This window comes from Podarcis bocagei (genome assembly GCF_964188305.1).
Source record: "Podarcis bocagei genome assembly, chromosome: 5".
NCBI lineage: Eukaryota > Metazoa > Chordata > Lepidosauria > Squamata > Lacertidae > Podarcis > Podarcis bocagei.
Window position 1 is genome coordinate 76752688 of NC_138129.1, and position 26490 is coordinate 76779177.

The following is a 26490-nucleotide window of genomic DNA, read 5'->3' on the forward strand; positions in this document are numbered from 1 at the left end:
CTCTTTAGGGTTTTTGTTTTTGCTCCTTTCCCAACTGACAGGCTTGCCTTTACACTCTTTTCTCAATATTTCCCATTCTTCTGCCCTGAAGCATAGACAATTACTTGGACAACCAAGGTTAACATGACCCTACACAAACACACACATACACACAACTGTGCAAGGGGGTTGTGGGTAATGTGAACTAATCCCACCACACATACCAATGCGCCTGGTCACTACACACACGCCTGCCATCCACAGGTTTGGAGCACACTGAAAGGGACTTGAATTATTGCGCACACAGCTCTTCCACACAAAGGAACACTCTGGCCTCATCTAGGTTCCCCTTTAAAGCCCTAAATGGCCTCGGCCCTGTATACTTGAAGGAGCGTCTCCACTCCCATCGCTCAGCCTGGACACTGAGGTCCAGCTCCAAGGACCTTCTGGAGGTTCCCTCATTGCAAGAAGGAAGTTACAGGGAACCAGGCAGAGGGCCTTCTCGGCAGTGGTGCCCTCCCCTCAGATGTCAAAGAGATAAATAACTATGCAGCTTTAAGAAGACACCTGAAGGCAGTTTTTAATGTTTTATTATGCCTTAAATTTGCTGGGAAAAGGGGCGTGGGTGGCACTGTGGGTTAAACCACAGAGCCTAGGACTTGCCGATCAGAAGGTCGGCGGTACGAATCCCAGCGACGGGGTGAGCTCCCATTGCTCGGTCCCTGCTCCTGCCAACCTAGCAGCTCGAAAGCACGTCAAAGTGCAAGTAGATAAATAGGTACCACTCCAGCGGGAAGGTAAACAGCATTTCCGTAGGCTGCTCTGGTTCGCCAGAAGCTGCTTAGTCATGCTGGCCACATGACCCAGAAACTGTACACCGGCTCCCTCGGCCAATAAAGCGAGATGAGCGCCACAACCCCAGAGTTGGCCATGACTGGACCTAATGGTCAGGGGTTCCTTTACCTAAATTTGTTGGAAGCCACCCAGAGTGCCTTGGGCAACCCAGTCAAATGGGTGGGGTACAAAAAAAATAATAATAACAACAATAATAATCTGCACTAGATGACGCTTGTGGTTCCTTCCAATTTTACAACTCTATGATTCTATGTTCTTTTAATGCATGAGGGGTTGCCAGGAAAACCCCTCCATGACTTCTCCTTGGCCTATTTGAGCATGGCAGTGTTCAGATGCTAACAACCAGTAGCCTGTCTGCTCACTAAAACTATGTGCACATTATCAGCTGAACACACAGCGAGATCGTCCCCAGGCCCTTCTCCATCTCAAGTCACACTTGCACATTGCTGTGCATAGCAGGGATGCATTCACTGAATACACATTGGCTGCTTGGCTTTTCCACCTCTGCAACTCACCTTGACTCATATGCACGAAGCTGTCATACGTGCATGCGCAAAGTCTGCCTCAAATGTATACACCTCAACTTAACAGCAAAGTGAATGTGCCCTATACCTTCAAATCAGATGGAAACTGGCCTAAGGGGAAATGCACCAGACAGCAGTGTTTATCAAGGAACTACGACAGGCTTCCTCCAACTCGGCCCTCCAGATGTTTTGAGACTACAATTCCCATCATCCCTGACCACTGGTCCTGCTAGCTAGGGATCATGGGAGTTGTGGGCCAAAAACAGCTGGAGGGCCAAGGTTGAAGAAGCCTGATCTATGAGATATAGATGTGGATTGTGGCTAGTATCATGGCTTCAAATACCAGAGGTGGGAGTGCACTGGAGCCAGAATAAAACAGAAACATGTACACAGCCTAAGAGCTTCTAGGGAAGTTCTCCTTTGCGTCTCTTCAATATCTGAATTTCACTTAGTTTTGGATAGAGGAGATGGCCTTCTCAGTGGCTTGTGAATTCTCTCCCTAGGGAGACCTGTCTCACTTGCTTCTAAAGACCTTCTGAAGACCAAAGTACAGCTTCCTCTTCTATCAGGCAATTTTTTTCTGCCAATTTGTGAAATATTTTACATTTCCAGTTTCTTTACTTGATTCAAATCTGTCTGCTGTTTTATCTTAAACTTGTTTCTAGGCTTTATATTTTTTTATTGTATATCATTAAGCTGTACCTAAATCTATTTGTAAGCCAGCTCGGTTTCTTCTTTTAATGGAAAGGAAGGGTAGAAATAGTTTAACATATAAATAATAACAATAAAATAGTTACAGACTGACCTGACTTGACCCAGGCTAGTGCCGCAGGCATTCCTACCTAGTGGCAGGGCTCCTGACATTTGGATCAGAGAAAGAGATTCAAATGCACATGCTGCCATTTAACAAACTCGAGAAATACTAAACGACTGTTAGTCACTAATTTCTTCGCAATGAAATATGCCATGATTAATTTACCGTCGCGCGTTTCAGCAAGAATTTGCAGTTCCGCATTCGGTGCTGGCCATGAGCCTTTCGAACCAAACTCTGACCTTAAAAACTAAAATCTTTGCCTGAGAATATATAAACAGTGGTGGTTAGCAGTTTAGAATGTACGAAGCCCCTTTAAATATGCTGTGAGAGGGGGAATTATTGGTTTGTTATTGTTCTTACTTTTACTATGTATTCTGAGGTTCTTTTTTGTAATTTTATCTTGAGATCTGCGGATGGAGGGCAGTACAGTGGTACCTTGGTTCTCAAACACCTTGGTATTCAAAAAACTTGGAACTCAAACACTGCAAACCTAGAAGTAAGTGTTCCAGTTTGCAAACTTTTTTCGTAAGCCGAATGTGCTCCATTTTGAGTGCCACACTTCCGTTTTGAGTGTTACGCTGGGGTCTGTCTGTTTTTGCTATTTATTTTGCATTTTTGTATTTGTGGCTCTTTTGTTTTGTTTTAGTGACTGTGGAACCCGGTTCAGCTACTGATTGATTGATTGTGTGACTGCAGTACATTGTTTATTGCTTTCATTTTATGGATCGATGGTCTCGTTAGAGAGTAAAATCCATGTTAAATTGCTGTTTTAGGGGTTGTTTTTAAAAGTCTGGAACGGATTAATCCATTTTGCATGACATGGTATGGGAAAGTGCACCTTGGTTTCGGAATGCTTTGGTTTTGGAACGGACTTCCGGAACAGATTAAGTTTGAGAACCAAGATACCACTGTATACAAATTTCTGAGATCTGCAGATGAAGGCTGGTATACAATTTCACTTACTGACTAAAGAAGTATCAACAACAACAACAATAATACAGAGCATCAGGCTATAACCTTTAGGAAGGAGTACAGTCAGGCCACTGGTCCATCAAGTTCAGTATTCTCTACAGTGGTACCTCGGGTTACATACGCTTCAAGTTACATATGCTTCAGGTTACAGACTCTGCTAACCCAGAAATAGTACCTCGGGTTAAGAACTTTGCTTCAGGATGAGAACAGAAATCGTGCTCTGGCAGCGCGGCAGCAGCAGGAGGCCCCATTAGCTCAAGTGGTGCTTCAGGTTAAGAACAGTTTCAGGTTAAGAACGGACCTCCGGAATGAATTAAGTACTTAACCCGAGGTACCACTATACTTGGATTGGAAGCCACTCTCCAGAATTTCAGTCAGGGAATCTCCCTCAGAGCTACCTAACATGGAGCTTAGATTGTATCCAGTCATCAATGTGCATTCCTCCTTATTTGTTTGTGGGGAGGTTATACGCTATCTGCATTTGTCCTTCCTCATTCGCCAGCAGGGCGTTTATACACCCTCCTGTTAATTGTGGCATTTGGCCCAGAAATACAGACAACGACCAATTTATGCGCGTCTAATTGACGTGCGACCGCCTCATTGCACTGAACCAGGAAGCAACTTTTAAAATGTCAAAATAGCCCAGAAAGGGCAAAAAGGTGCATAAACAGTGCCTATAAATCCCCCCAGCCTTTGCAAGTGCAATCCCAGGAGCCCTTCAACCAATTGTTGAGGCCTGTGGAGAGTTGGAGTTTGAGCAAAGAGGTTTGGAGGGAGCAATTGCCAGTATTTGTGCCCGGCTGGTAAGTGCTGCTGGTTTTTAAGGGGTTTTCCAAGGGTTTCCAAAGGGTGTTTGCAGGATCTGCCAATGGCGTTTCAAATGGACGAAGTTTCACTGCGTGTGTGGTGCCTCAGAACATAACCCCCGCATGAGATGGGAGTTGCCTGTTCCTCGCTTAGTCTTCTTCAGATCCACATGCAACAGCTCCCTTTCCGGGCAACATTAGAGACCCCCATCACTCAAGTCCTATTGTGGAGCAGGGAGTCTATTTCATCACTATGGTCAATGGAGCAGGAGGAAGCCACTCCAAGACTCTCTCCTCCTCTTCCAAATGGCAGTGCATGAAATAAACCCTTTCCTAAACTGCAAGAAGGAGGGAAGGTAGGTGCTTCGTGAAGTTGTGCTTAGCCATCAAGTAGGTTGGAGCTTTTATATGCCTGTTGTCTTTGTCCATGGAGTTTTCTTGGCAGAGATACTGGAGTGGCTTGCCGGTTCCTGCTCCAGGTGGATCACGATTGGTCAAAACTCTCCACTATGACCTGTCCATCTCGGGTGGCCCTGCATGGCATAGCTCATAGCTTCTCTGAGTTATTCAAGCCCCTTTGCCATGGCAAGGCAGTGATCCACGAAGGGGAAGTGAGAGCTGGACCATAAAGAAGGCTAATCGCCAAAGAATTGATGCTTTTGAATTATGGTGCCGGAGGAGACTCTTGAGAGTCCCATGGACTGCAAGAAGATCAAACGTATCCATTCTTAAGGAAATCAGCCCTGAGTGCTCACTGGAAGGACTGATCCTGAAGCTGAGGCTCCAATACTTTGGCCACCTCATGAGAAGAGAAGACTCCCTGGAAAAGACCCTGAAGTTGGGAAAGATTGAGGGCACAAGGAGAAGGGGACAACAGAGGACGAGATGGTTGGACAGTGTTCTCTAAGCTACCAGCATGAATTTGACCAAACTGCACGAGGCAGTGGAAGACAGGAGTGCCTGGCGTGCTCTGGTCCATAGGGTCATGAAGAGTCAGACATGACTAAACGACTAAACAACAGGTGGGAGCAGCACAAGAGATTTGTAATTGCTTTTGCTTGCTTCAAAGCCCAGAGCACGATGGAGCATCCTTCCTGTACCCCATATTTTTGGCTGCAAACCAGACTTGGGAGAGAGAAGCAGTCAGTGGTGGCCACAAATTACAGCTGATTAGTGAACCAAAAGGCAAGATTTGTGGATCCTTGCTAGAACACTTGGAGCTATGCAGAATGGTGGGATGTGGATTGGGAAGGGGTGGGTTCTAATCCTGGAATAAGTTCATAAAGATTACTCAATGGTCTTGGGCAGACATAGGCAAACTCGGCCCTCCAGATGTTCTGGGACTACAACTCCCATCATCCCTAGCTAACAGGGCCAGTGGTCAGGGATGATGGGAGTTGTAGTCCCAAAACATCTGGCGGGCCGAGTTTGCCTTTGCCTGGTCTTGGGTAAGTCACTCATCCCTTTCACGAGAATAACTTGCACCAGAAAAAAATAAATGGAATAATCCCATTTCTTCCACACTTAACTTCTGGGAAAGACCATGAGTTTTCAGAAGTCCTAAATGGCCTTGGCCCTGTATACCTGAAGGAGCGTCTCCACCCCCATCATTCAGCCCGGACATTGAGGTCCAGCTCCGAGGGCCTTCTGGCAGCTCCCACACTGCAAAAAGTGAGGTTACAAGGAACCCAAGAGGGGGCCTTCTCAGTGGTGGCGCCCATCCTGTGGAATGCCCTCGCATCAAATGTTAAGGAGATGAGTAATTATATAATGTTTAGGAAACATCCGAAGGCAGCCCAGTATAGGGAAGCTTTTTAATGTTTGATGTTTTATTTTGTTTTTATATGTTCTGGTAGCCGCACAGAGTGGCTGGGTCAACCCTGTCAGATGGGTGAGATTATTATTATTATTATTATTATTATTTACAAAGTATGATTATTTGAAAGAACTCATGGCGTAAATTAGGGACACTGCAGAGTCTCCACACCCTCCTCTCATGTCTACTAGATATGGAGAAAGAACATGATGCTCCTGATCCTATGTGATACACACCACCAATTATTAAAGCAAGGAGAAAATTAGTCATCACAAGAAGTCTGCTTCCCACAGTCTCATGGCAAGTATAAAGTATCCTTCAAAGCCCCTCCTGACCTATGTTGTTTGCAGGTATCTTTTGCAACATGTAACTGACACAATAATAATAATAATAATAATAATAAATTTTATTTATATCCCGCCCTCCCCAGCCGAAGCCGGGCTCAGGGCGGCTAACAACACTAAAATAGTGCCACATTATAAAAACATCATAAGAATTAATTAAAATCAAAATTGATGGCAACCATAAACTAAAGTATTGTAAAGATTGCCAAAGGAGGGAGTCAGGCTGTGCCCTGGCCAAAGGCCTGGTGGAACAGCTCTGTCTTGCAGGCCCTGCGGAAAGATGTCAAGTCCTGCAGGGCCCTGGTCTCTTGGGACAGAGCGTTCCACCAGGTTGGAGCCGCAGCCGAAAAAGCCCTGGCTCTAGTTGAGGCCAGCCTAACCTCTCTGAGGCCTGGGACCTTCAAGATGTTTTTATTTGAGGACCGTAAGTTCCTCTGTGGGGCATACCAGGAGAGGCGGTCCCGTAGGTACGAGGGTCCTAGGCCGTATAGGGCTTTAAAGGTTAAAACCAGCACCTTGAACCTGATCCTGTACTCCACCGGGAGCCAGTGCAGCTGGTATAGCACCGGATGAATGTGATCCCGCAGCGAAGACCCCGTAAGGAGTCTCGCTGCGGCATTCTGCACCCGCTGGAGTTTCTGGGTCAGTCTCAAGGGCAGCCCCACGTAGAGCGAGTTACAATAATCCAGTCTGGAGGTGACCGTCGCATGGATCACAGTGGCTAGGTCAGGGCGAGAGAGGTAAGGAGCCAACTGCTTAGCTTGGCGGAGATGAAAAAATGCCGCCTTTGTTATAGCTGCAATCTGCGCCTCCATGGAGAGGGAGGTATCGAAGATTACACCCAAACTCTTAACGGACGGTGCTGGCACTAATTGCACCCCCGCAAGAGATGGGAGTTGCCCCCTCAATCCCATATCGTCCCGTCCCAGCCAGAGGACCTCTGTCTTCGAAGGATTTAACTTCAACCGGCTCCCACGTAGCCATCCAGCCACAGCTTCCAAGCATCTGATCAGTGTGTCTGGGGCCGAGTCAGGATGGCCATCCATCAACAGATAGAGTTGGGTGTCATCAGCATACTGATGGCAGCCCAGCCCAAAACTCCGGACAAGCTGGGCGAGGGGGCGCATAAAGATGTTAAAAAGCATCGGGGAGAGAATCGCACCCTGAGGCACTCCACACACCAAGGAGTGGCGGGATGACAGTTCCCCCCCAAGCGCCACCCTCTGTCCCCGACCAGAGAGAAACGAGCGCAGCCATTGAAGGACTGCGCCCTGGATCCCCACGTCGGCGAGGCGGTGGTCCAGAAGTTCGTGATCGACCATGTCGAAAGCTGCTGACAGATCTAGAAGAATCAGCAGCCCCGACCCGCCTCGGTCCAGCTGTCTACGAAGATCATCTGTTAGGGCGGCCAGAGCCGTCTCGGTCCCATGACCAGCGCGGAAGCCGGACTGGAATGGATCCAGAGCCGATGTTTCATCCAGAAACCTACCAAGCTGTTCAACAACCGCTCTCTCAATCACCTTACCCAGGAATGGAAGATTCGAAACTGGGCGGTAATTGGATAGATCTAAGGGATCTAATGATGTTTTCTTTAAGAGCGGACGCACCACTGCCTCCTTCAGTTCCCCTGGGAATGTCCCGGTGCCAAGGGACAAATTGATGATATCCCCCAGGGGGGCCCGCACCTCGTCTGGACACGCTCTAATCAGCCAAGACGGGCACGGGTCGAGAGGACAAGTGGTGGGTTTTCCAGCTCGGAGGAATCTGTCCACATCGGCTGGGGATATCCGGTCAAAGTGGTCCAATACTGGACCCGAGGACAGTCGAGGGGCCTCCAGTTCCTTTATTGTATCCAAATTGGCAGGGAGGTCATGGCGGAGCGACAGGACCTTCTCCGCAAAAAAGCTCGCAAATGCCTCACAGCTGTGTGTCGAATTGTGCACACTGGTGGTGGATTTATACTGGGTCATCCACACATCATTTCATTTTATTAGTTGTTTTGAATGCTTTCTCAGTGTTATCACATCATTGCCATCTGGTGGGGCATTCCTGCACTATAGCACAGCAAAAGCAAGGGGAAAATAAAAAATAAAACCGGAACATTAGTGGTATAAAAAGTTATGGGATGTGCACTGATTGGAAATGAAACTATAACCACATTGGCATCATACATTTAAAGCGCTAAAGCACTTTAAGCAATCATGGCTTCCTGCAAGGAATTCTGGGAAATGTAGTTTGTAAAGGGAGAAGAGGGTTGTTACAACATCCCTAATGCCCTCCCAGAGCTGCAATTCCCAGAGTTCTGTGGCAAGAAAAACTGACAGCTAAACTGTAGCTCTGCAGTTGAGGGCAGGGGAGAATAGGAGCCTTCTAAGAACTCTCAGCACCCTTAACAAACTACACTTCCCAGAATTCTTTGGGGGACTGTTGAAAGTGGTACCATAGCACTTTAAAGGTATGATGTGAATGTGGCCTATATCCTCCCTGAAAGGTTTGCAGGCACAAACAAGTGTCAGAAGCAGGGTTGCATGCAACTGCCCTGATAACCATCATGAGCACCAATCTTCATGAACACGCCAGAAGAGGGACACTCGACATCTCACCACTTCCATGGACTGCGATGGCTGAGCAGTCTTAGGAAGGGTAATCAGGGCAACATGAATTTTTGTTCCAAAAAGGATGCCTGAAGTTTGCTTGGGTCCAAATTCATTTGCAGAGTTCTGCGGCATTAAAAAGAACCCCCCAGATCATGAACGGGGTGGGGTGGGGTGGGAAATCTCCTATGGCCATCCTGACGCTTCTAATCTCCGATGACCCTCAGCCACACCTAGCATGGCCGATCAGGGATCCTGGGGACACCAGTTCCTCATCCCCGTGGGTTGGGAAAATCAAAGGCATAGGTCACCCTTTATGCCAGCAGCAGACTCAGCGATGCCCAGCACCAAGAGGGAACCTGCAGACCCAACCTAGAAACGTAAAGTTGTAAGGGACCCCCTGCGAGGCAGGAACCTTCCTCCCGATGTAGGACTCGAACCCACGACCGTGAGAGGAAGAGCCTCGTGGTTCCGTGGGCGGCGCTGTCTCCCCGCCCCTTTCTCGCCTTCCTGCCAAGGGCGGGGATGCTAACCTTCCCTGCTGATGCGGGCGGACCGGAGGAGCGCTTGGCAAAACTTCTCGGAGTCCCCCAGCCTTTCACCGACAAGGAGGGCGCGAGGCAGAGAGGGGCCCGGACGGGGCGGGTCGCCTGCCCTTCTTGTCCCGGTCCCCTCATCACAAGCCTGTTGGTCGGGTTGCGGGGGGTGGATGCGGGAAAAATAAAGAGAAAGAGAACTTTTTCTTCCCAGCCAGCCAACTTCAGGGCAAAGGGCGGCGGGATCTGGAGAGGGTGGAGCGCCTTGCGCTTGGAGGTGGGGAGGAGAGCGGGGGCGCCCCGTCGGGGGACGGCTCTGCTTGCCTCCACCCCACCCCCAAGGAAGCCAGGGGGCTGGCAGGCTCCCCGGGAGCCCCGGGGAAAGAGGGATTCCCCCTTCCCTCTACCTTGCTGAACACTTCCAGGTCCTCGTCGTCGTCGAACTCCAGCAGCTCCGCGGGCACGGGGCGATCCGGGTCCGGGGGCCACGTCGGCGGCTCGGTAGGGGCGGCAGCCTGCCCGCCGCCAGGGGGAAGGCAGGAGGAGGCGATCGGCGGCGGAGGCGAGCCGGGCGCGCAGCGATCAGCCTCCATCCCTCCCTCCCTCCGTCCGTCCCTCTCCGGCTGGTGTGCGCGCCCCGCCCGGGAGGCGGGCACGATCCCCGGCGGGCGCCCCTCCTCTCGGCGCCGCAATTGGTCGCCGGAGCGCTTCTCCAGCCCTTTCCTGCCACTGCGCAGGACTGGAGGAGGGCGCGGGGCGGCCGGGAAGGAGCCCGAGGGGTCCCCGTGGAAGGGATCCACGCGGAACGCGAGACGAGATCAGCCCCGGCGCGCGCCCAGCCTTACACCTTAGGGAGGGTGGGAGAGGAAATGGGCGGGGGCAGCTATACCCGGATTGCGCCTGGCTGGGTTTCAGGGTTTCGCGCACGCACCTCTCTGACTCTCACTCTCTGTCTCTGGGTGTGTGTGAGAGAGGGGGGGGGCAGAGCAGCAGCCAGTAGTTCAACAGGTGAAGCCTGGCTGTCACGCGGCAGTTAAAGCACACGAGAGATGATTGGGAAGGAGGGCATGCCAAGGTCTTGGACTGGCAGAGGGACTCTGGAGCTGAACAGCAAAGGCGTTTTGGGTTATGTGGCGCTGTCAAACTTTTGAGTCCCCTCCCTCCTCTGCATGTCCTAGGAAACACCAGTTTGATGCCTTGTAGGATAAAAACTGCAGCGACCTGCAACTTTTATTCATTTTAGCTTTTAATTAATGAAGCCCCAAATAATGAAAAAGATAGATATAGGTGCAGTGGTACCTCAGATTACATACACTTCTGGTTACAGACTCCGCTAACCCAGAAATAGTGCTTCAGGTTAAGAACTTTGCTTCAGGATGAGAACAGAAATCGTGCTCTGGCGGAACGGCAGCAGGAGGAGGCCCCATTAGCTAAAGTGGTGCTTCAGGTTAAGAACAGTTTCAGGTTAAGAACGGACCTCCAGAACGAATTAAGTACTTAACCCGAGGTACCACTGTATATTGATGCTTTTGAATTACGGTGTTGGAGGAGACTCTTGAGTGTCCCATGAACTGCAAGAAGATCAAAATTATCTATTCTTAAGGAAATCAGCCCTGAGTGCTCACTGGAAGGACAGATCCTGAAGCTGAGGCTCCAGTACTTTGGCCACCTCATGAAAAGAGAAGACTCCCTGGAAAAGACCCTGATGTTGGGAAAGATTGAGGGCACAAGGAGAAGGGGACAGCAGAGGACGAGATGGTTGGATAGTGTTCTCGAAGCTACCAGCATGAGTTTGACCAAACTGCAGGAGGCAGTAGAAGACAGGAGTGCCTGGCGTGTTCTGGTCCATGGGGTCACGAAGAGTCAGTCACGACTAAACGACTAAACAACAACAACAATAATGTGTGTGTGTGTGTGTATACACACAATGTTGCTTTTCAGGACCAATACATAATCACTACACACAAACACAGTTTTACAGGGATAACAGAATTAAAAACAGTTTTACTCTGCCCCGCAAACCCGATTTGAAAGATGTGTCTTCACAATGGATCTTTCGGCCAGGGGTGGGGACCATTTGGGGCTCTGGTAGGACTGAACCCTGCCCAACCCTAATGGGCCAACTTGGACAGGTGGGTTGTTAGGTTGTTCTTGTTTTTGTTTTTATTATGTATTTTGTGTTTTTATCTTGTGATTTTATCTTGTGAACCACCCTGAGACCTGTGGGTTTAGGACAGTATACAAATTTAATACATAATAATAATACTAATAATAAAGTGGGCGGGACCATTCACCCATCAATCATCTGAGGTCAGAAGCACTTCCCAAACGCTCAGCAATCAGATGGTTGTCTGGTGCTTCCGCTTAAGAGTCTTGAGTCTAGAAGGGAGTTCCATAGAGGAAGCAACTCTTCCCTGTGCCGCCACCCCACACCCCATGCTTGGCGATGGGATTGTAAGGGGAGCCTTCCCAGCAGGTGTCTATTATTATTATATTATAATTATTATTAGTTGACAAAGTCAACTGTTGTAGGGACGCGGGCAGCGCTGTGGTCTATATCACTGGGCCTCTTGGGCTTGCTGATCAGAAGGTTGGCAGTTCGAATCCCCGCGTTTGAAACCATGGCAGTGCAAGTAGATAAACAGGTATTGGAGAATAGGTGCTGGAGAAGGTCAACAGCATTTCCATGCTCTGTGGCTTCCATCATGGTGTCCCATTGCACCAGAGGCAGTTTAGTCATCCCGGCCACATGATCCAGAAAGCTGTCTGTGGACAAACACCGGCTCCCTCAGCCTGAAAGCAAGATGAGCACTGCAACCCCATAGTCACCTTTGGTTGAATGTAACCATCCAGGGGTCCTATTACTACTAGTAGTAGTACTATGACTACTATTTCAAGGAGTCTGGGGTGGCAAGACACAGGCTGGCAGATAATCAAAGAGTCGCTCCTTCCGGTACTTGTGACTTTACAAGTTAGCAACAAAACATTGAATTGGGGCTGGTAACATATTGGGAGCAATGGCAGTTTGAGCAGGACTGGTGTTATATGGCCTGAATGGAAGCACCACTCACAAGTTTGTCTGGTTTCCTCCAAAGCTTCCCCATAAGTAAACCAGGTCAAAACCGAATGCTATTACATGGTTATTGCATAATTATTGATAATAGTATTAATTCATTTTTTATGCATTTTGTACAATTTTTATACACACAATATACCATATTCATCATTTATCTCTTTTCCTAGGACTTCCCAGTCCATTTCTCCATGGCTTTCTAAGCAAACCTTAGTCGGCTGCATATCCCAATATTCCACCCGTTTTCCTCTCAAATCTTCCTTTATTTAATGTTAACTGCTGCCAAATGTTAACTCATACTTGTAAATTAAATTGAATATTGTATCCTCTACGATATTCTCCAGAACAGTTCCACTCTTATCTGTGACTCATCCTTTTTTCTTAGTTTCGCGGTCATAGTTACAAATTCTATGTATTCTGTCAGTTTATTCTGCCAGGTTTCTTTCGCAGATACCTCTTTTACTTTCCACTTTTTCGCATATCCCACCCCATAGAAGTATTAATTCAATTTATAGCCCACTCTTCCTCCTGAAGGAGCAGAAGGTGGCAAACACATCAATAAGCAAACATTTCTTTTTTTAAAATTCTAAAAGCAGGTAAAACAGTTACCGTATTTTTCGCTCTATAAGACGCACCCGACCATAAGATGCACCTAGTTTTAGAGGAGAAGAACAAAGGAAAAAAATGATCGATCCCTCTTGCTCTCCTGTCTTCAGCAAAAGCAATGCGAAGCATCCGGAGGCTTCCAGCGGCTATCCCTGAAGCCAGGAGAGCAAGAAGGGTCGGTGTGTTGCTTTCGCTGAAGCCATGGAGCCTGCATTTGCTCCATAAGACGCACACACATTTCCCCTTACTTTTTAGGAGGGAAAAAGTGTGTCTTACAGAGTGAAAAATACGGTATCTCATGGTTTCCAGGAAGAGTGTCTCAGCCATCAAATGTCTGGGCAACCAGAAATGTTGATACATTTCTCCCGCATTTCAGTAATGACAGAGGCAGATATATCTCACCAGGGAGGGCAATCTGCAAATGGGGAACCACCACTGAGACTAGTGGAAGGTTTTTATATATGCTGTGTTTTTATATAAGCTGTAAGCGGCTGGGGAAACCCAGCCAGATGGGCGGGGTATAAATAATAAAATTGTCGTCGTTGTTCCTTTGGAGGGTCTCTGTGCAGTTATGCCATTGCTACAGACTCACTGTTGCGTAATTTCTTTATTGTTTTCACACAGTTCATTCTAGATATCACATTGGGAAATTAGCCTTCCTGACAGAAGTCCAGCCTTTTGCATCAGACACCTATGGCCCACACATCAAAGGCTTGTGTGTTCATGTTTCCAAGTGATTGGCTGTGAACTGAAATACCCAGCTTTGCATTTCTGGAGTGCCAGTAGTGACATTTTTTTTAATCTCTGCATAGCTCAGGCCACGATTTGTGCTATCTGAAGCATCTCTGAATAAACAAAGCATCCGACTGTAGGATTTAAACTTCTAATCCCGCCGTCAGAAGGATGGCTTACGTGAACATTGGCTTTTCATTCTGGAATGCTATGTACTCATCTTAAAAGACTGGAACTTGAATAGCTGCCAGATACATCAGTGTTACAATGTTTGTTAACTCTGGCATAATCACAGTATATGATGTGCTGGGATACTATTCAACTCTATTTTCTATTTTATTATCTTAAATTATAGGCCACTTTTCAAACAAAATGTTTCCCAGAGAGGTTAGCAGAAATATACACAAATATAGAGGCAAGATAGTACTTGCCTCTAAGTATGCTAGCACCACAAAATATTGTTGCATGCCACCCTAATCTCTGTGTGGTGAGGGGTTCCAGGCGCTTACCCAGGATTCATGTTTCTTTTTTGAGATGAGGCACAGCAGAGACTGTTGTGGCTTTAGGATATATGGTTTATTTACACACATATACAACCTGAGCCTGCAATGGAGGGGTTCACAGCATTAACACCCCCAAAGGATCTTGTTTCTCCCTTAGCTACAGCCTTGGATTCAAGCTGAAAGCAAACATCATACGAGGGCAACTGAGATGATAGAGGGTCTGGAAACCAAGCCATATGAGGAACGGTTGAAGGAGCTGGGTATGTTTACCCTGGAAAAGAGGTGACCGAGAGGAGATATGATAGCTGTCTTCAAATATTTTGTGGGCTGTCACATGAAAGACAGAGCAAGCTTGTTTTCGCCTGCTCTGGAGGGTAGGACTCGAACCAATGGCTTCAAGTTACAAGAAAGGAGCTTCCGACTAAGCATCAAGAAAAACCTTTTGACTGTAAGAACTGTTCAACAGTGGAACAGTGGAACAGACTCCCTCCAGCGGTTGTGGACTCTCCTTCCTTGAATGTATGTAAGCAGAGGTTGGATGATCCTGTGTCATGGATGCTTTAGTTGAGATTCCTGCATTGCAGAAGGTTGGACTAGATGACCCTTGGGCAGTGTCGGATTTATGTATAAGCTAAGTAAGCTGAAGCCTAGGGCCTCTAAATCTAGGGGGCCTCACCAGCCCATCCGCTACCCAGCGGGCAGTCTCCCCTCTCCCATAATTGCAAACCCAAGACTTCATGTGAGGCCAGGGCAACTCGGGCCTCTAAATCTAGGGGGGCTCCCCAGCCTGCCCTCTTCTCAGTGCTGCAGTCTCACATCTCCCAAAATTGCAAACCCAAGACTTCATGGAAGTGCAGGGCAACTCAGGCACCAGCAACTATGAGACGTAGGGCTAGCCAGTGGGGCACAACTTGAATTTTTTTTGTAGGGCCCCACTTCACAGCCAAAGTCTGCAAAATCTTATAGATATAAATAAAACCCATCTACATTGCCCTGGTACGGGGGCCCCTTAGGAGCGGCACATGGTGCCCAATTTGGCCAATTTGCTCCAATTGCCTTAAGGTCAGCCCTGATGAGACTGTGCAGGAGATCGACTGACAAGCCCAGCACTTTCTAGGTTCCTGGTGTCACTATTCAGAGTACAGACTCAATGACTTGTTATGGAAATAAAGGGGGGCACTTATTGGAAATCAGTTTTGTCACCTCCCTCCCCAAACCCTGAGACAATGAGGCCAGCCACTTTTTATTCACAGCTGCATAAGCACTACATTACAGCATGGCCATAAACCTGTACGTTCAACAGCTGAAATATACACCCAATATGTAGCAATGGAGATTTTACTGCTTTATGAATGAACACTGTGTTTTATGAATGGACTCTGTATTTTGGGAATTACCTAAGAGCCACCAATAGGCAGCTCTAGAATCTGACAGCTAACCAATTGGGTACTACCAAACAGCGACCCCTATTGATGAAAGCAGATAACCAGGAGGGAATGCTTCAGCTCAGCCTTTGCTCTGTTGACTAAGCACCCCCTGCTGTGCAGATAATGGAGAAAGCTCATAAATTGTATCCCTTCTGGTGTCCTGGCCAACTCTATTACGCTGAACAGCAGCAAATAAAATCTGCTCATACGTCAGTGACTGATAAGACTCGTCAACCAGTTCTTCCAAAGTCTTCCTAAATTATAAAGTTCCAAAATACAGGCCGAAAGAGAACAGGTCTGGGAAGAGCGAGGCATACAATGGGCACCACCAGTGAAAAGACCCTGCTCCATGTAGCTCCTGCCCTGTCATTTGATAGCGTGCCCACTTGCCCTCCTTCTTGACATGGAATGCTCTCTATTGGAGTCTCCAGGACCATTACAAAGACCATAAGAAGGGAGAGCAGGGACCTTGAAGTACGAAACAGCTGTTAATCAAACAAGCAAGCACACAGGTCACCTTTGTCAGTCAGGATGCCTGTGTCCTGGCCAGGCCTGCGCCCAATCTTGTTTTTGTACAATCTTGTTTGTTCTCAGTAACCAAAATTATATTATCAACATATTCAAAAGTTGTTTTCCTTCATTTGCAAGCAATCATACAAAACAAAGTGGCACTAAGAAAAGTTCCAGGGTGGCAACAGAAAGCAAACTAAAAATGCTTTTGCAGTGCAGTTCATCAGAACTATCCAGCAATATCAAGTCACAGGAAAACTGGTGCTATTAACAGTAATCCTTCTAGTTGGTTAAATGGTCCAGCAACTTCCATGCACATGATGTGTGATGCTAATTATTTCCCCCAAGAGTTAAATGATAACTAATCAGAGCTACAGTCACAAATGGAAACAAAATATCTGTGATAGGAAGAGGAGCAGGTTTGCTCAAGTGTGTTGCAGGTAGAAATACTGTTTGTAATGAAGTGAGAGCAGTAGCTGCTCGAATTAACAAATAAGAAAGTTTTGAGAATTTACATACTAGATTGAAATTGAATAATTCATTGAGAAGTGGTTGGTAAGAAAAACAGTGGGGCCTAATTTGAATAATAGAGTGGGCAATCTCTTCCTTTATCTCCACACTGTGGCTGCAGACCAAATCACCTGTCAGGAGAGCTATGAGATTCAGGTGAGGGTCATATGCCTTGTCAATCCCAGCAGGTATATAACAGGAAGACCCAGCCTGCCCACATTAAACTCTCACTTTTGTCTTTGTAACAGAGCCCCTATCACCTTTCCTTTGTTTTTTGAATGACCCATCAAACCAGGCCATCTCCAGAACACAGGAAGGTAGCCTGGCTTATTTAGCTTTTAACACTTGCTAGGTTCATGGATTAGAATTGTCCGGCACCCAGTTTAGTATTCCAGACCATGATTAAATTCTAACACTTACTGGATCAAGGAATGCATAGTGGTCTGTCACCCACAAACTCATAACAATATAAGTAGTGGTGCCATATTGGACTGGGCAACAGGGAGAAGAGCACACCTGATCTGAATCTAGCATCCATCTCCCCTTTGATCCAGATAAGACAAGATAAGATGTACATCCACAACCCAGCACAAAGAGGGAAACATACAAATCAGGCGATATAGCTCATGTTCATCTCATGTTCAATGCCAACATCTGTGCCGTGTTTCAATATCATTAACAGAGGAATGAAACTATTAAGGTCTGATCAACAAATGTTCCTGCTGGAGATTATGTTAAACTGATTAGGATGAACATTAAAGGATTTTTAATAATGATAACAGTCACCTCACAACAGGGGCAAATTAACTGATCTGTTAGAGAACCATCTTTGGTACAGTTCCAGAATTTCAAAAAGTGCCTACCATCAGCATCCCCATCCATACACAATTCAAATGAATGAAAATTTTGATTTATAGCCTTGGTTGTTCCACAAGGAGGCCCCCAAAATGATATATTTACCTTGATTATATTTACTGATTTCTATTCATTAGCATTTGAGAAATAAGGGATTTGAGTTCGCTTAAGGGCTAGATTTCCAGTGATCGTGGGCAAAACTGCAGTGTTCTGTGTAGTTCATTGACTCTCCATGTAGTGAATTCTGCAAAATAGTAAAAATGCAGCAGAAATAAAGAACGCAAAATAACTTTGTCTGGATCACACGCATGCAACTCTACACCCCAGCAATACAATTACCATGCCCAAAACAAACAAAAACCCACCTGAATTCTGCAGCATGTGGAAATCATAAAACTGTATAGGTTGCATTTTTCAATAGCAAATAGAGTTGCTGGTTGCTGTGTTCTAAGTTTAGTGCTTTTAACCTCCACTGATTTCGGTGTGGATATTAGCTATGTCCTCTCCCTCCTGACATCAGTTGGACTTAGGACAGATAAAAATGAGGGAGATGTGTTTATGATGAGGGAGGTACTTTCTTTCTTTTTAAAGGTTTTTATATACTTCCTTCTCTCAAAACATCAGGGTGATGAATGACAACATAAGGTGAAGGTAAAGGGACCCCTGACCATTAGGTCCAGTCATGACCGACTCTGGGGTTGCGGTGCTCATCTCGCTTTACTGGCCGAGGGAGCCGGCGTACAGCTTCCAGGTCATGTGACCAACATGACTAAGCCGCTTCTGGCGAATCAGATCATCGCACGGAAACGCCGTTTACCTTCCTGCCGGAGCGGTACCTATTTATCTACTTGCACTTTGATGTGCTTCCGAACTGCTAGGTTGGCAGGAGCTGGGACCGAGCAACGGGAGCTCACCCCGTCATGAGGATTCGAACCGCCGACCTTCTGATCGGCAAGTCCTAGGCTCTGTAGTTTAACCCACAGTGCCACCTGCGTCCCTGAATGACAACGTAGAAGCATTTAAATGAATGCAAAGCAATTATTGGATCGTCCTGACATATTTTTCCTTCAAGGCAGGAGAGGGGAGGGGAAGTTCTGATAAAGATCTGATCAATGGAACTTGGAAAAGCCACACCATTTTTCAGTTCAAAACACTCCCCAGGATTCTTTTAGCCCCACTGGATAAAAATTTAGATACTATGCTATCTGCATTGTGCCTTGATTTTTTTCTCTTTCTTTAGCAGAGGTAATAGCTGCCTCTTTTTGAGGGTGCAGGCATTTGATCAGCCTCCCCAAGGCTACTTTGAAGGCAGGGAAATGTTCCCTCAAATCCCTTTGCAGGCCAAGGAAACACTTAAATTTTGCTAGATGAGGAACTCCTTTGTTTTAAAGAGTTGCACTGGAAAACTAGCTCTGTAATCTGCTGTTAGACATGTGTTCCCCAATTCAGTGTGTGTGTGCTTGTGTGTGTGTGTGTGAGAGAGAGAGAGAGAGAGAAGACACGAGAAAGAGAATATGAATGTATACCCATTTTGTGAAAAAGAATAAACTTTTAATCGTAACTTTTTTAAGGCCTACAATGCATTTTATCAAACTAGACACCAGTTGCTTCAGTTAAATTTTGCGTTCTAATAGGAGGAAATACCTCTCTATTTGCAATAATCTGGACAAGTGTTTACTGGAATGATTTCTGCTACAATTGCAGAAAGCACCTGGGGAAGTGAAAAAACAACAACAGCAATGGCAGCCTAACACTGAACGCTGAGGAATTTTACATTAAAGCCTGTATTCCTTACTGTGGCAAAAGCAAAACACTTTCCTCAACAATTTCACATTCGCTTGTTTCTGGCAATTTAGACTAACTAGAAAATATTGGTGGACATTTTACCTGCCAGTTCTCATTTCTGTCACTTTTAACCCACTAACCCAGCTTCTCGCTTTAAAGGCATCAGCTGTTTTCTGAATGCACTTTCTCCTCCCAGCAAATGGGGTACATTTCAGCCAGGCAATTCTTTCCAGAATGTTGAAACAAAATATTTAGGTGACTCATACGGAACCAAACTCTGAGTGTTCCTTGGCTACCTGTCCATTTACTCATTTTTTGCAGCTTTTTTGTACATGCAACCTGTGCATGTTATTTTTTTGTAATGTATCTCTGGATCATTCAGGGCCATCATGTATTGTACAGTGGTACCTGTACAGACGCTTCAGGTTACAGACTCCGCTAACCCAGAAATAGTGCTTCGGGTTAAGAACTTTGCTTCAGGATGAGAACAGAAATTGTGCAGCGGCGGCGCGGGTACAGCGAGAGGCCCCATTAGCTAAAGTGGTACCTCAGGTTAAGAACAGTTTCAGGTTAAGAATGGACCTCCAGAACGAATTAAGTTCTTAACCTGACGTACCACTGTATAGGCTGTTGAATCCAAACAGCAATACTAGTCCTACAGGAGATTGTAGCCTATAAATGGCTGCTCAGAGATTCCTTCCCCCTTCTCTCCACGTTGTGGCTCTTTTTTCCGCCACCCACCCACCTCGTCAGTGTTCAGTTTCTCATAGCAATAGTGAAAAATATGTTGGATATGGGGATGTGGGTGGTGCTGTGGGTTAAACCACAGAGCCTAGGGCTTGCCGATCAGAAGGTCGGTGGTTTGAATCCCCGCGACGGGGTGAGCTCCCGTTGCTCGGTCCCTGCTCCTGCCAACCTAGCAGTTCGAAAGCACATCAAAGTGCAAGTAGATAAATAGGTCCCGCTCCGGCGGGAAGGTAAACGGTGTTTCCGTGCACTGCTCTGGTTCGCCAGAAGCGGCGTAATCATGCTGGCCACATGACCCCGAAGCTGTATGCCGGCTCCCTTGGCCAATAAAGAGAGATGAGCGCCACAACCCCAGAGTCGGTCATGACTGGACCTAATGGTCAGGGGTCCCTTTACCTTTACGATGGATAGCTCAGTTGGTTAGAGCATGGTGCTGGTAAATGCCAAGGTTGCAGGTTTGATCTGCATATCGGACAGCTGCCTGTTCCTGCATTCTAGGGGGTAGGCAAACTAAAGCCTGGGGGCTGGATCTGCCCCAATCGCCTTCTAAATCCAGCCCGCAGAGTGTCCGGGAATCAGCATTTTTTTACATGAGTAGAAGGTGTGCTTTTATTTAAAATGCATCTCTGGGTTATTTGTGGGGCATAGGAATTTGTTCACCCCCCCCCAATATAATCTGTCCCCCACAAGGTCTGAGGGACAGTGGACTGGCCCCCTGCTGAAAAGGTTTGCTGACCCCTGGACAAGTGATTGTCAGGGTCCCAACTCTACAATTATTATTATTAGTGGATGAGCTAAGGCTGGATTTAGGTTTGATGAGGCCCTAAGCTAATGAAGGTAATGGGGCCCTTTATATGTTCAGCTGTCCTTTGTCAACAACAAATTGTCGCTGTTTTTTTGTGTTGAATATATGGCTATATGGTAATTTATGGACCTAACAGGTATCTAAAGCCATTTGCACATAACAAATAGGATCCTACACAACACAAAACACTGTTGCTGTATGTAGGTTTTATTTTATTTGTTTTTTATCTTATATTTTGGAAATGTACATCCAGGTTTTTTTCCCTTTAACTTTTTTTCGGGGCCCCAAGAGAGTGGGGCCCTAAACTATAGCTTGTTTAGCTTATACATAAATCCGGCACTGGGATGAGCAAGCAAGCAACAACACTGCAAGAGATGCTTTCTCTAAATGGCTGTACTATCTGTCAGGACCAACAACTACTACAGTCATTCAGAGGCTTCTGATCAATGGCGACTCATTCATAGGCATCTGTGTGCACCTTCTCTTGCAATTTTGAAAATAATCTTCAAGCACACTACTGTTGTAAATATTTGGCTCATCACAAAGATTTCAGAGGGAGGTAAAACTAATTTTCCGCTCATTTTCAAAGACAGGGGTAGAAACTAGAAAACCTGCTCTGGAAATGTCCCCCAGACTAGTTGCACTGTGTTGCCTTTATCCAGTACTTTATATAGTTTACATAATGTGAATCTGTGCTTTTATTTGAGTTTGCAAAAGGCTTGATTATTATTATTTTTTTGGAAAAAGCTTTGTGATTCATCCTCTAGCTATCTTACAGCGACTGAGAATAGTTCTTAAAAGGTTTGCAGATTTGATCTAATGGGATTCAGTCAAAATGATTAGCCTTCCTCATTTGCCTTTTCCGGAATAGAAAAGTTCTGATATTATTATGTAAAATATTTATATCCTGTTTCTCTCTGCGCTTGAAGTAGTGTTATGGTTTTAATTACTGGAAGCTAACAGAGCAAGTCTAAAATAATGAAATTATTAAAAAGCAGGAACAAAAGAGAAAAATATGCTTTGGGCAGGAAAATAAAACTACTCAAAGCTGAGCAGACTAGATCCACAATTCCTTAAAAGGTTAACCCCGCAAACAAACCCGATCTGGCACTACTGGCCAAATGCTCTACAAAATAAATGGGTCTTTCACTTTTCCTCTAAAGGCCAGGAAGCATATCCTTTGATAAACCTGGAAGGATATTTCTCACAGTCCTTGTAATCTTGACTGATTGTAGTGTCCATTCAAGAACTTGCTTTTAGATAATCTCTCTCTCTCTCTCTCTCTCTCTCTCTCTCTCTCTCTCTCTCTCAACTTTACTCTCTGGGGCCTTTGGTTTTAGCTGCAGAAGCCAAAAACTTTTCCATTAATAACAAGTGCCATCAAAAGTTAGCTTAGGCAGGCTGCCAAAATATATAACCGCTAAAGCTTTGTGCTGAGACGCAATCCCTGAAAGGAGACAAGTTGAGGCAAGCACCTGCCTCTTTTGACTGAAAGTGATTTAGGTCAGATTGAAGAGGTTTGTCTATGGTGCTGGTGCAATTAATTTTGGAAACTGCATGTACCTCCAAAACCAGTCCCAGCACTGTTGCTTTTAGGAATTAATGAAATACCGTAAAGATCAGAAAGAGATATCAATTCCTTCAGTCTGAGGTGCAACTCTATGCATGCTTACTTTGAATTAAGTCCCATGAAGTCAACGGAGTTTGTTTAAAAAAAAATGTGCAAAATATTAGGTTGTGGAATGTTCTCCCCAGAGAGGTACGTCTGGGGTGTTAAGATGACCTGGCTGTACGATCATCTGGCTGTTACGATGACCTTCAGTATATATTTCTAGGCACCAGGCAAAAATGTTCCTCTTCAACCAGGTCTTGGGGTCATGTGGCCAGCATGACTAAGCCGCTTCTGGTGAACCAGAGCAGCACACGGAAACGCCATTTACCTTCCTGCTGGAGCGGTACCTATTTATCTACTTGCACTTTGATGTGCTTTTGAACTGCAAATTTGGCAGGAGCAGGGACCGAGCAATGGGAGCTCACCCCGTCACAGGGATTCGAACCACTGACCTTCTGATCGGCAATATTCTATAGCCTTTTAAATGTGTTTATGGAAGAGTTTACTGTTTTGTTGCTTCTGTTATGACTATTTATTTGTGCTCTCATGTTTTCATCTTGTGAACTGCCTCAAGATCTTTTGGTGAAGGGCAGTACTGTATATAAATTTGATAAAGAAATAAGTAAGTTGTAAAGACATATTATCTCGAGCATTCAACCTGATCCGAGTAAAGGAACATCAAAGCAATTAAAAATGAAGGCTGCAACCTTTAATCAATTAATCAATGCAATTGCTCGATTTACTTGTCTCTTTGCAAGTAACGTTTGCCAGCCAATTCATTTCTCTCCCGTTTAAACAGTCAAAAGCCTTATTAAGGTCTCCAATGGGGATTTGGTATCTGTGATGCAACCTTGGAATCTGGACCCCCAGGTTTCATAGATGAGTTATCAAACGGAAAATAATCCTCAATATAGATTCCCAGCAAGTCAGAAACAGAACAGCTTTGCTTTCCAGCTGAGTATTGGAACTTAAGTCTGCTGGGCAAAACTGCAAGCCTGTAGCCAATGCACATTAGATTGCTCTGTGCAGGCGCTGGCGGTACCATTTATGTGTGTTGTATTTTATAGGTGCTTTGAGTTGCTGAGTCTGGACTGCCTTTCTAGTGTTGGAGGCTAAGATGTTCATGAAGCAGATGAATGCATCTGGCTGGTATGATGACCAGATGGGTGACTCCAGATTCTGAGTTCTGCTTTATACACAACAGTAATGTGCCACATCTGTTCCACATTTGTAATAACTCCTATCATTTAGTGTGGCAGCCCCTGAACGTTGGAACTCCCTGCTTATTGATATCAAGCAGGCACCATTGCAGTACTCTTTTAGGTACCTGCTAAAAAAAGAGACGTGGGTGGCGCTGTGGGTTAAACCACAAAGCCTAGGACTTGCCAATCAGAAGGTCGGTGGTTCGAATCCCTGCGATGGGGTGAGCTCCCGTTGCTCGGTCCCTGCTCCTGCCAACCTAGCAGTTTGAAAGCATGTCAAAGTGCAAGTAGATAAATAGGTACCACTCTGGCGGGAAGGTAAACGGTGTTTCCATGAGCTGTTCTGGTTCGCCAGAAGTGGCTTAGGCATGCTGGCCACATGACCCGGAAGCTGTACGCCGGCTCCCTCAGCCAATAAAGTGAGATGAGCGTCGCAACCCCAGAGTTGGCCACGACTGGACCTAATGGCCAGGGGTCCCTTTAGCTTTAAAAACATTATTGTAGACAAGTGATTGAGGATTGGAGTGATCGTTCTGTAATATTATGACAGTGGCCAAAGCTGTATCGTAACTTTTGAATAAATGTGTTTTAATAAAATAAAATAATATAAAATAGACATGCCTATCCAGATTACTTTATGAAGCTTAGGTAATTTTAATCTGTTTTAGTATTTAAATCTTTGTATGTTTTAAAGCAGGGTTGTGCAATTTTTCTAGATTTTATTTTAACTTTTTGTAAACCTCTTTGAGGGTTTAGGGTTTTTAATTCACAATCAAGTGGTGTAAGAGTTTATGAAATAAATAAAATAAATGAAGAGTGTGGCCAGTGCCCCTGTGCCTTCTGCTACGAGTATTTCTTGTGTATGGGTGGTAAGGTACCATTGTGGCTACATAAGCTGCAAAGCCACTCACTCCCTGGAATTTGAAAATAAAAACAAATGTGTTTTTGTTCTTTTGTCGCTTTGTTCTTGTAGGGTTGGTTGGTTTCTGTATCAGTTTCTATTCTTTTCCCTGTCCCATCTTCTCCCTTGCAACCGCTTGCAACCCTTAAAAAAGCATTTCTGGTGTGTGTATATGGGGGGGGGGATTTATGCCTCAAGCAAGGTGGGAGAATTAAATAAACTCATGGAGGGAAAGACCATCAGTGGCTTTTGCTCTTGTTGGCTAGATATTGCCTCTAGTATGAGAGGTAGCATCCCTCTGAATACCAGTAGCGAGGGAGAGTTGTGGCACTGAAGCCATGTTTGTGGGCTTCTAAGTGCCGGATTTACCGTACAGTGGTACCTCGGGTTAAGTACTTAATTTGTTCCGGAGGTCCATTCTTAACCTGAAACTGTTCTTAACCTAAAGTATGTAATAAATGTTGGAAATGTAAAGAAAAAGAGGGAACATTTTATCATATGTGGTGGGAATGTAAAAAGGTGAGAGCCTTCTGGGAAGTGATATATAATGAACTGAAAAAAATGTTGAAATATACATTTGTTTAAAAACCAGAAGCTTTTTTGTTAGGAATGGTTGGAAATGAAATAAATAGGAAGGATCATAAATTATTTTTATATGCAGTAACAGCCGCAAGGAAACTACTGGCCCAAAAATGGAAGCAGGAAGAATTACCATCGATAGAAGAATGGAGAATGAAACTGATGGACTACGCAGAATTAGACAAATTAACAGGAAAGGTTCGAAACCGACGAGATCACAAGTTTACTGAGGACTGGAGTAAATTTGTAGACTATATGAAAAGCATATGTGATGTACAAATAACGTTTGAGGGTTTACAGGAAGCTTTGTGAAGAAATAAGTATTAGAAACGTTGTAAAAAAGGGAACAAGGGAATAGGTTTATTTAAAATAAAAGGCAATGTTAAATTTAGAATTGCGGATAGAAGATTAGAAAACGGAAGATTCACGGATGAGCTGAAGGAAGTAAAAAATATGCATCTGTGACAATATTGAAAATGTATGTTTAAAATTTTATATTGGAAATTGAATAAAAATATATATATTTTTAAAATAAACTGTTCTTAACCTGAAGCACCACTTTAGCTAATGGGGCCTCCCGCTGCTGCCGCGCCGCCGGAGCACAATTTCTGTTCTCATCCTGAAGCAAAGTTCTTAACCCGAGGTACTATTTCTCAGAATTAAATGTGGTTACAAAAGTGAAATACCTTGGGGTTAACTTGACTGGGAGAAATTTGAATTTATTTAAGGACAACTATGAAAAATGCTGGTCAGAAATTAAAAAGGACTTGGAAACTTGGTCAAGATTGAAACTTACCTTGTCGGGAAGAATTGCTGCGGTAAAGATGAATGTATTGCCAAGAATGTGGTTCTTGTTTCAAACCCTTCAGATCGTGGACAGAGTGGAATGTTTTGGAAAGTGGCAGAGAGATATTACGAAATTTGTCTGGCAGGGCAAAAAGCCCCGAATAAAATTTAAGATATTAACAGACGCAAAGGAAAGAGGGGGGTTTGCCCTGCCGGACTTAAGATTGTATTATGAAGCTGCATCTCTCTGCTGGATGAAAGACTGGTTTCTGTTGGAAAACACTGATGTCCTAGATCTAGAAGGGCACAGTAATGTGTATGGGTGGCATGCATATCTGTGGTACGACAAGGCAAAGTCTCATAAATTGTTTAAAAGCCATATTGTCAGGAAAGCCTTACTTATTGTCTGGACTAAATACAAGGACTTACTTGAAAGCAAGACCCCGAGGTGGTTATCACCGACGGAGGCCAAGGCCATAAAACTACGTAATATGGGGAGTGGCTGGTTGAGATATTGTGATATAATTGAGAGAGATGGTGATACTTGGAGGTTGCAGAGTTTTGAAAAATTGAAAGGAAAGGTGCGAGACTGGTTTCATTATGCCCAAATTCTAGAG

The 26490-nt window shown here is 45.3% G+C and overlaps 1 protein-coding gene across 2 annotated transcripts in view; it reads right to left on the reverse strand.

The window, feature by feature from the left end:
- Positions 1-9848, reverse strand: part of SNX7 (sorting nexin 7) — a 53186-nt gene extending 43338 nt beyond the window's left edge. The window contains exon 1 of one of the 2 annotated variants that reach the window (XM_081194070.1): positions 9648-9848. In XM_081194070.1, coding sequence (XP_081050196.1) covers positions 9648-9833 — 186 coding nt within the window. In that variant the 5' untranslated portion in view covers positions 9834-9848. Of the gene's footprint in view, positions 1-9237; positions 9397-9647 lie in introns of those variants that run through there. The other variant, XM_081194071.1, reaches the window with a different exon arrangement.
- Between the last annotated feature and the right edge of the window lie 16642 nt (positions 9849-26490).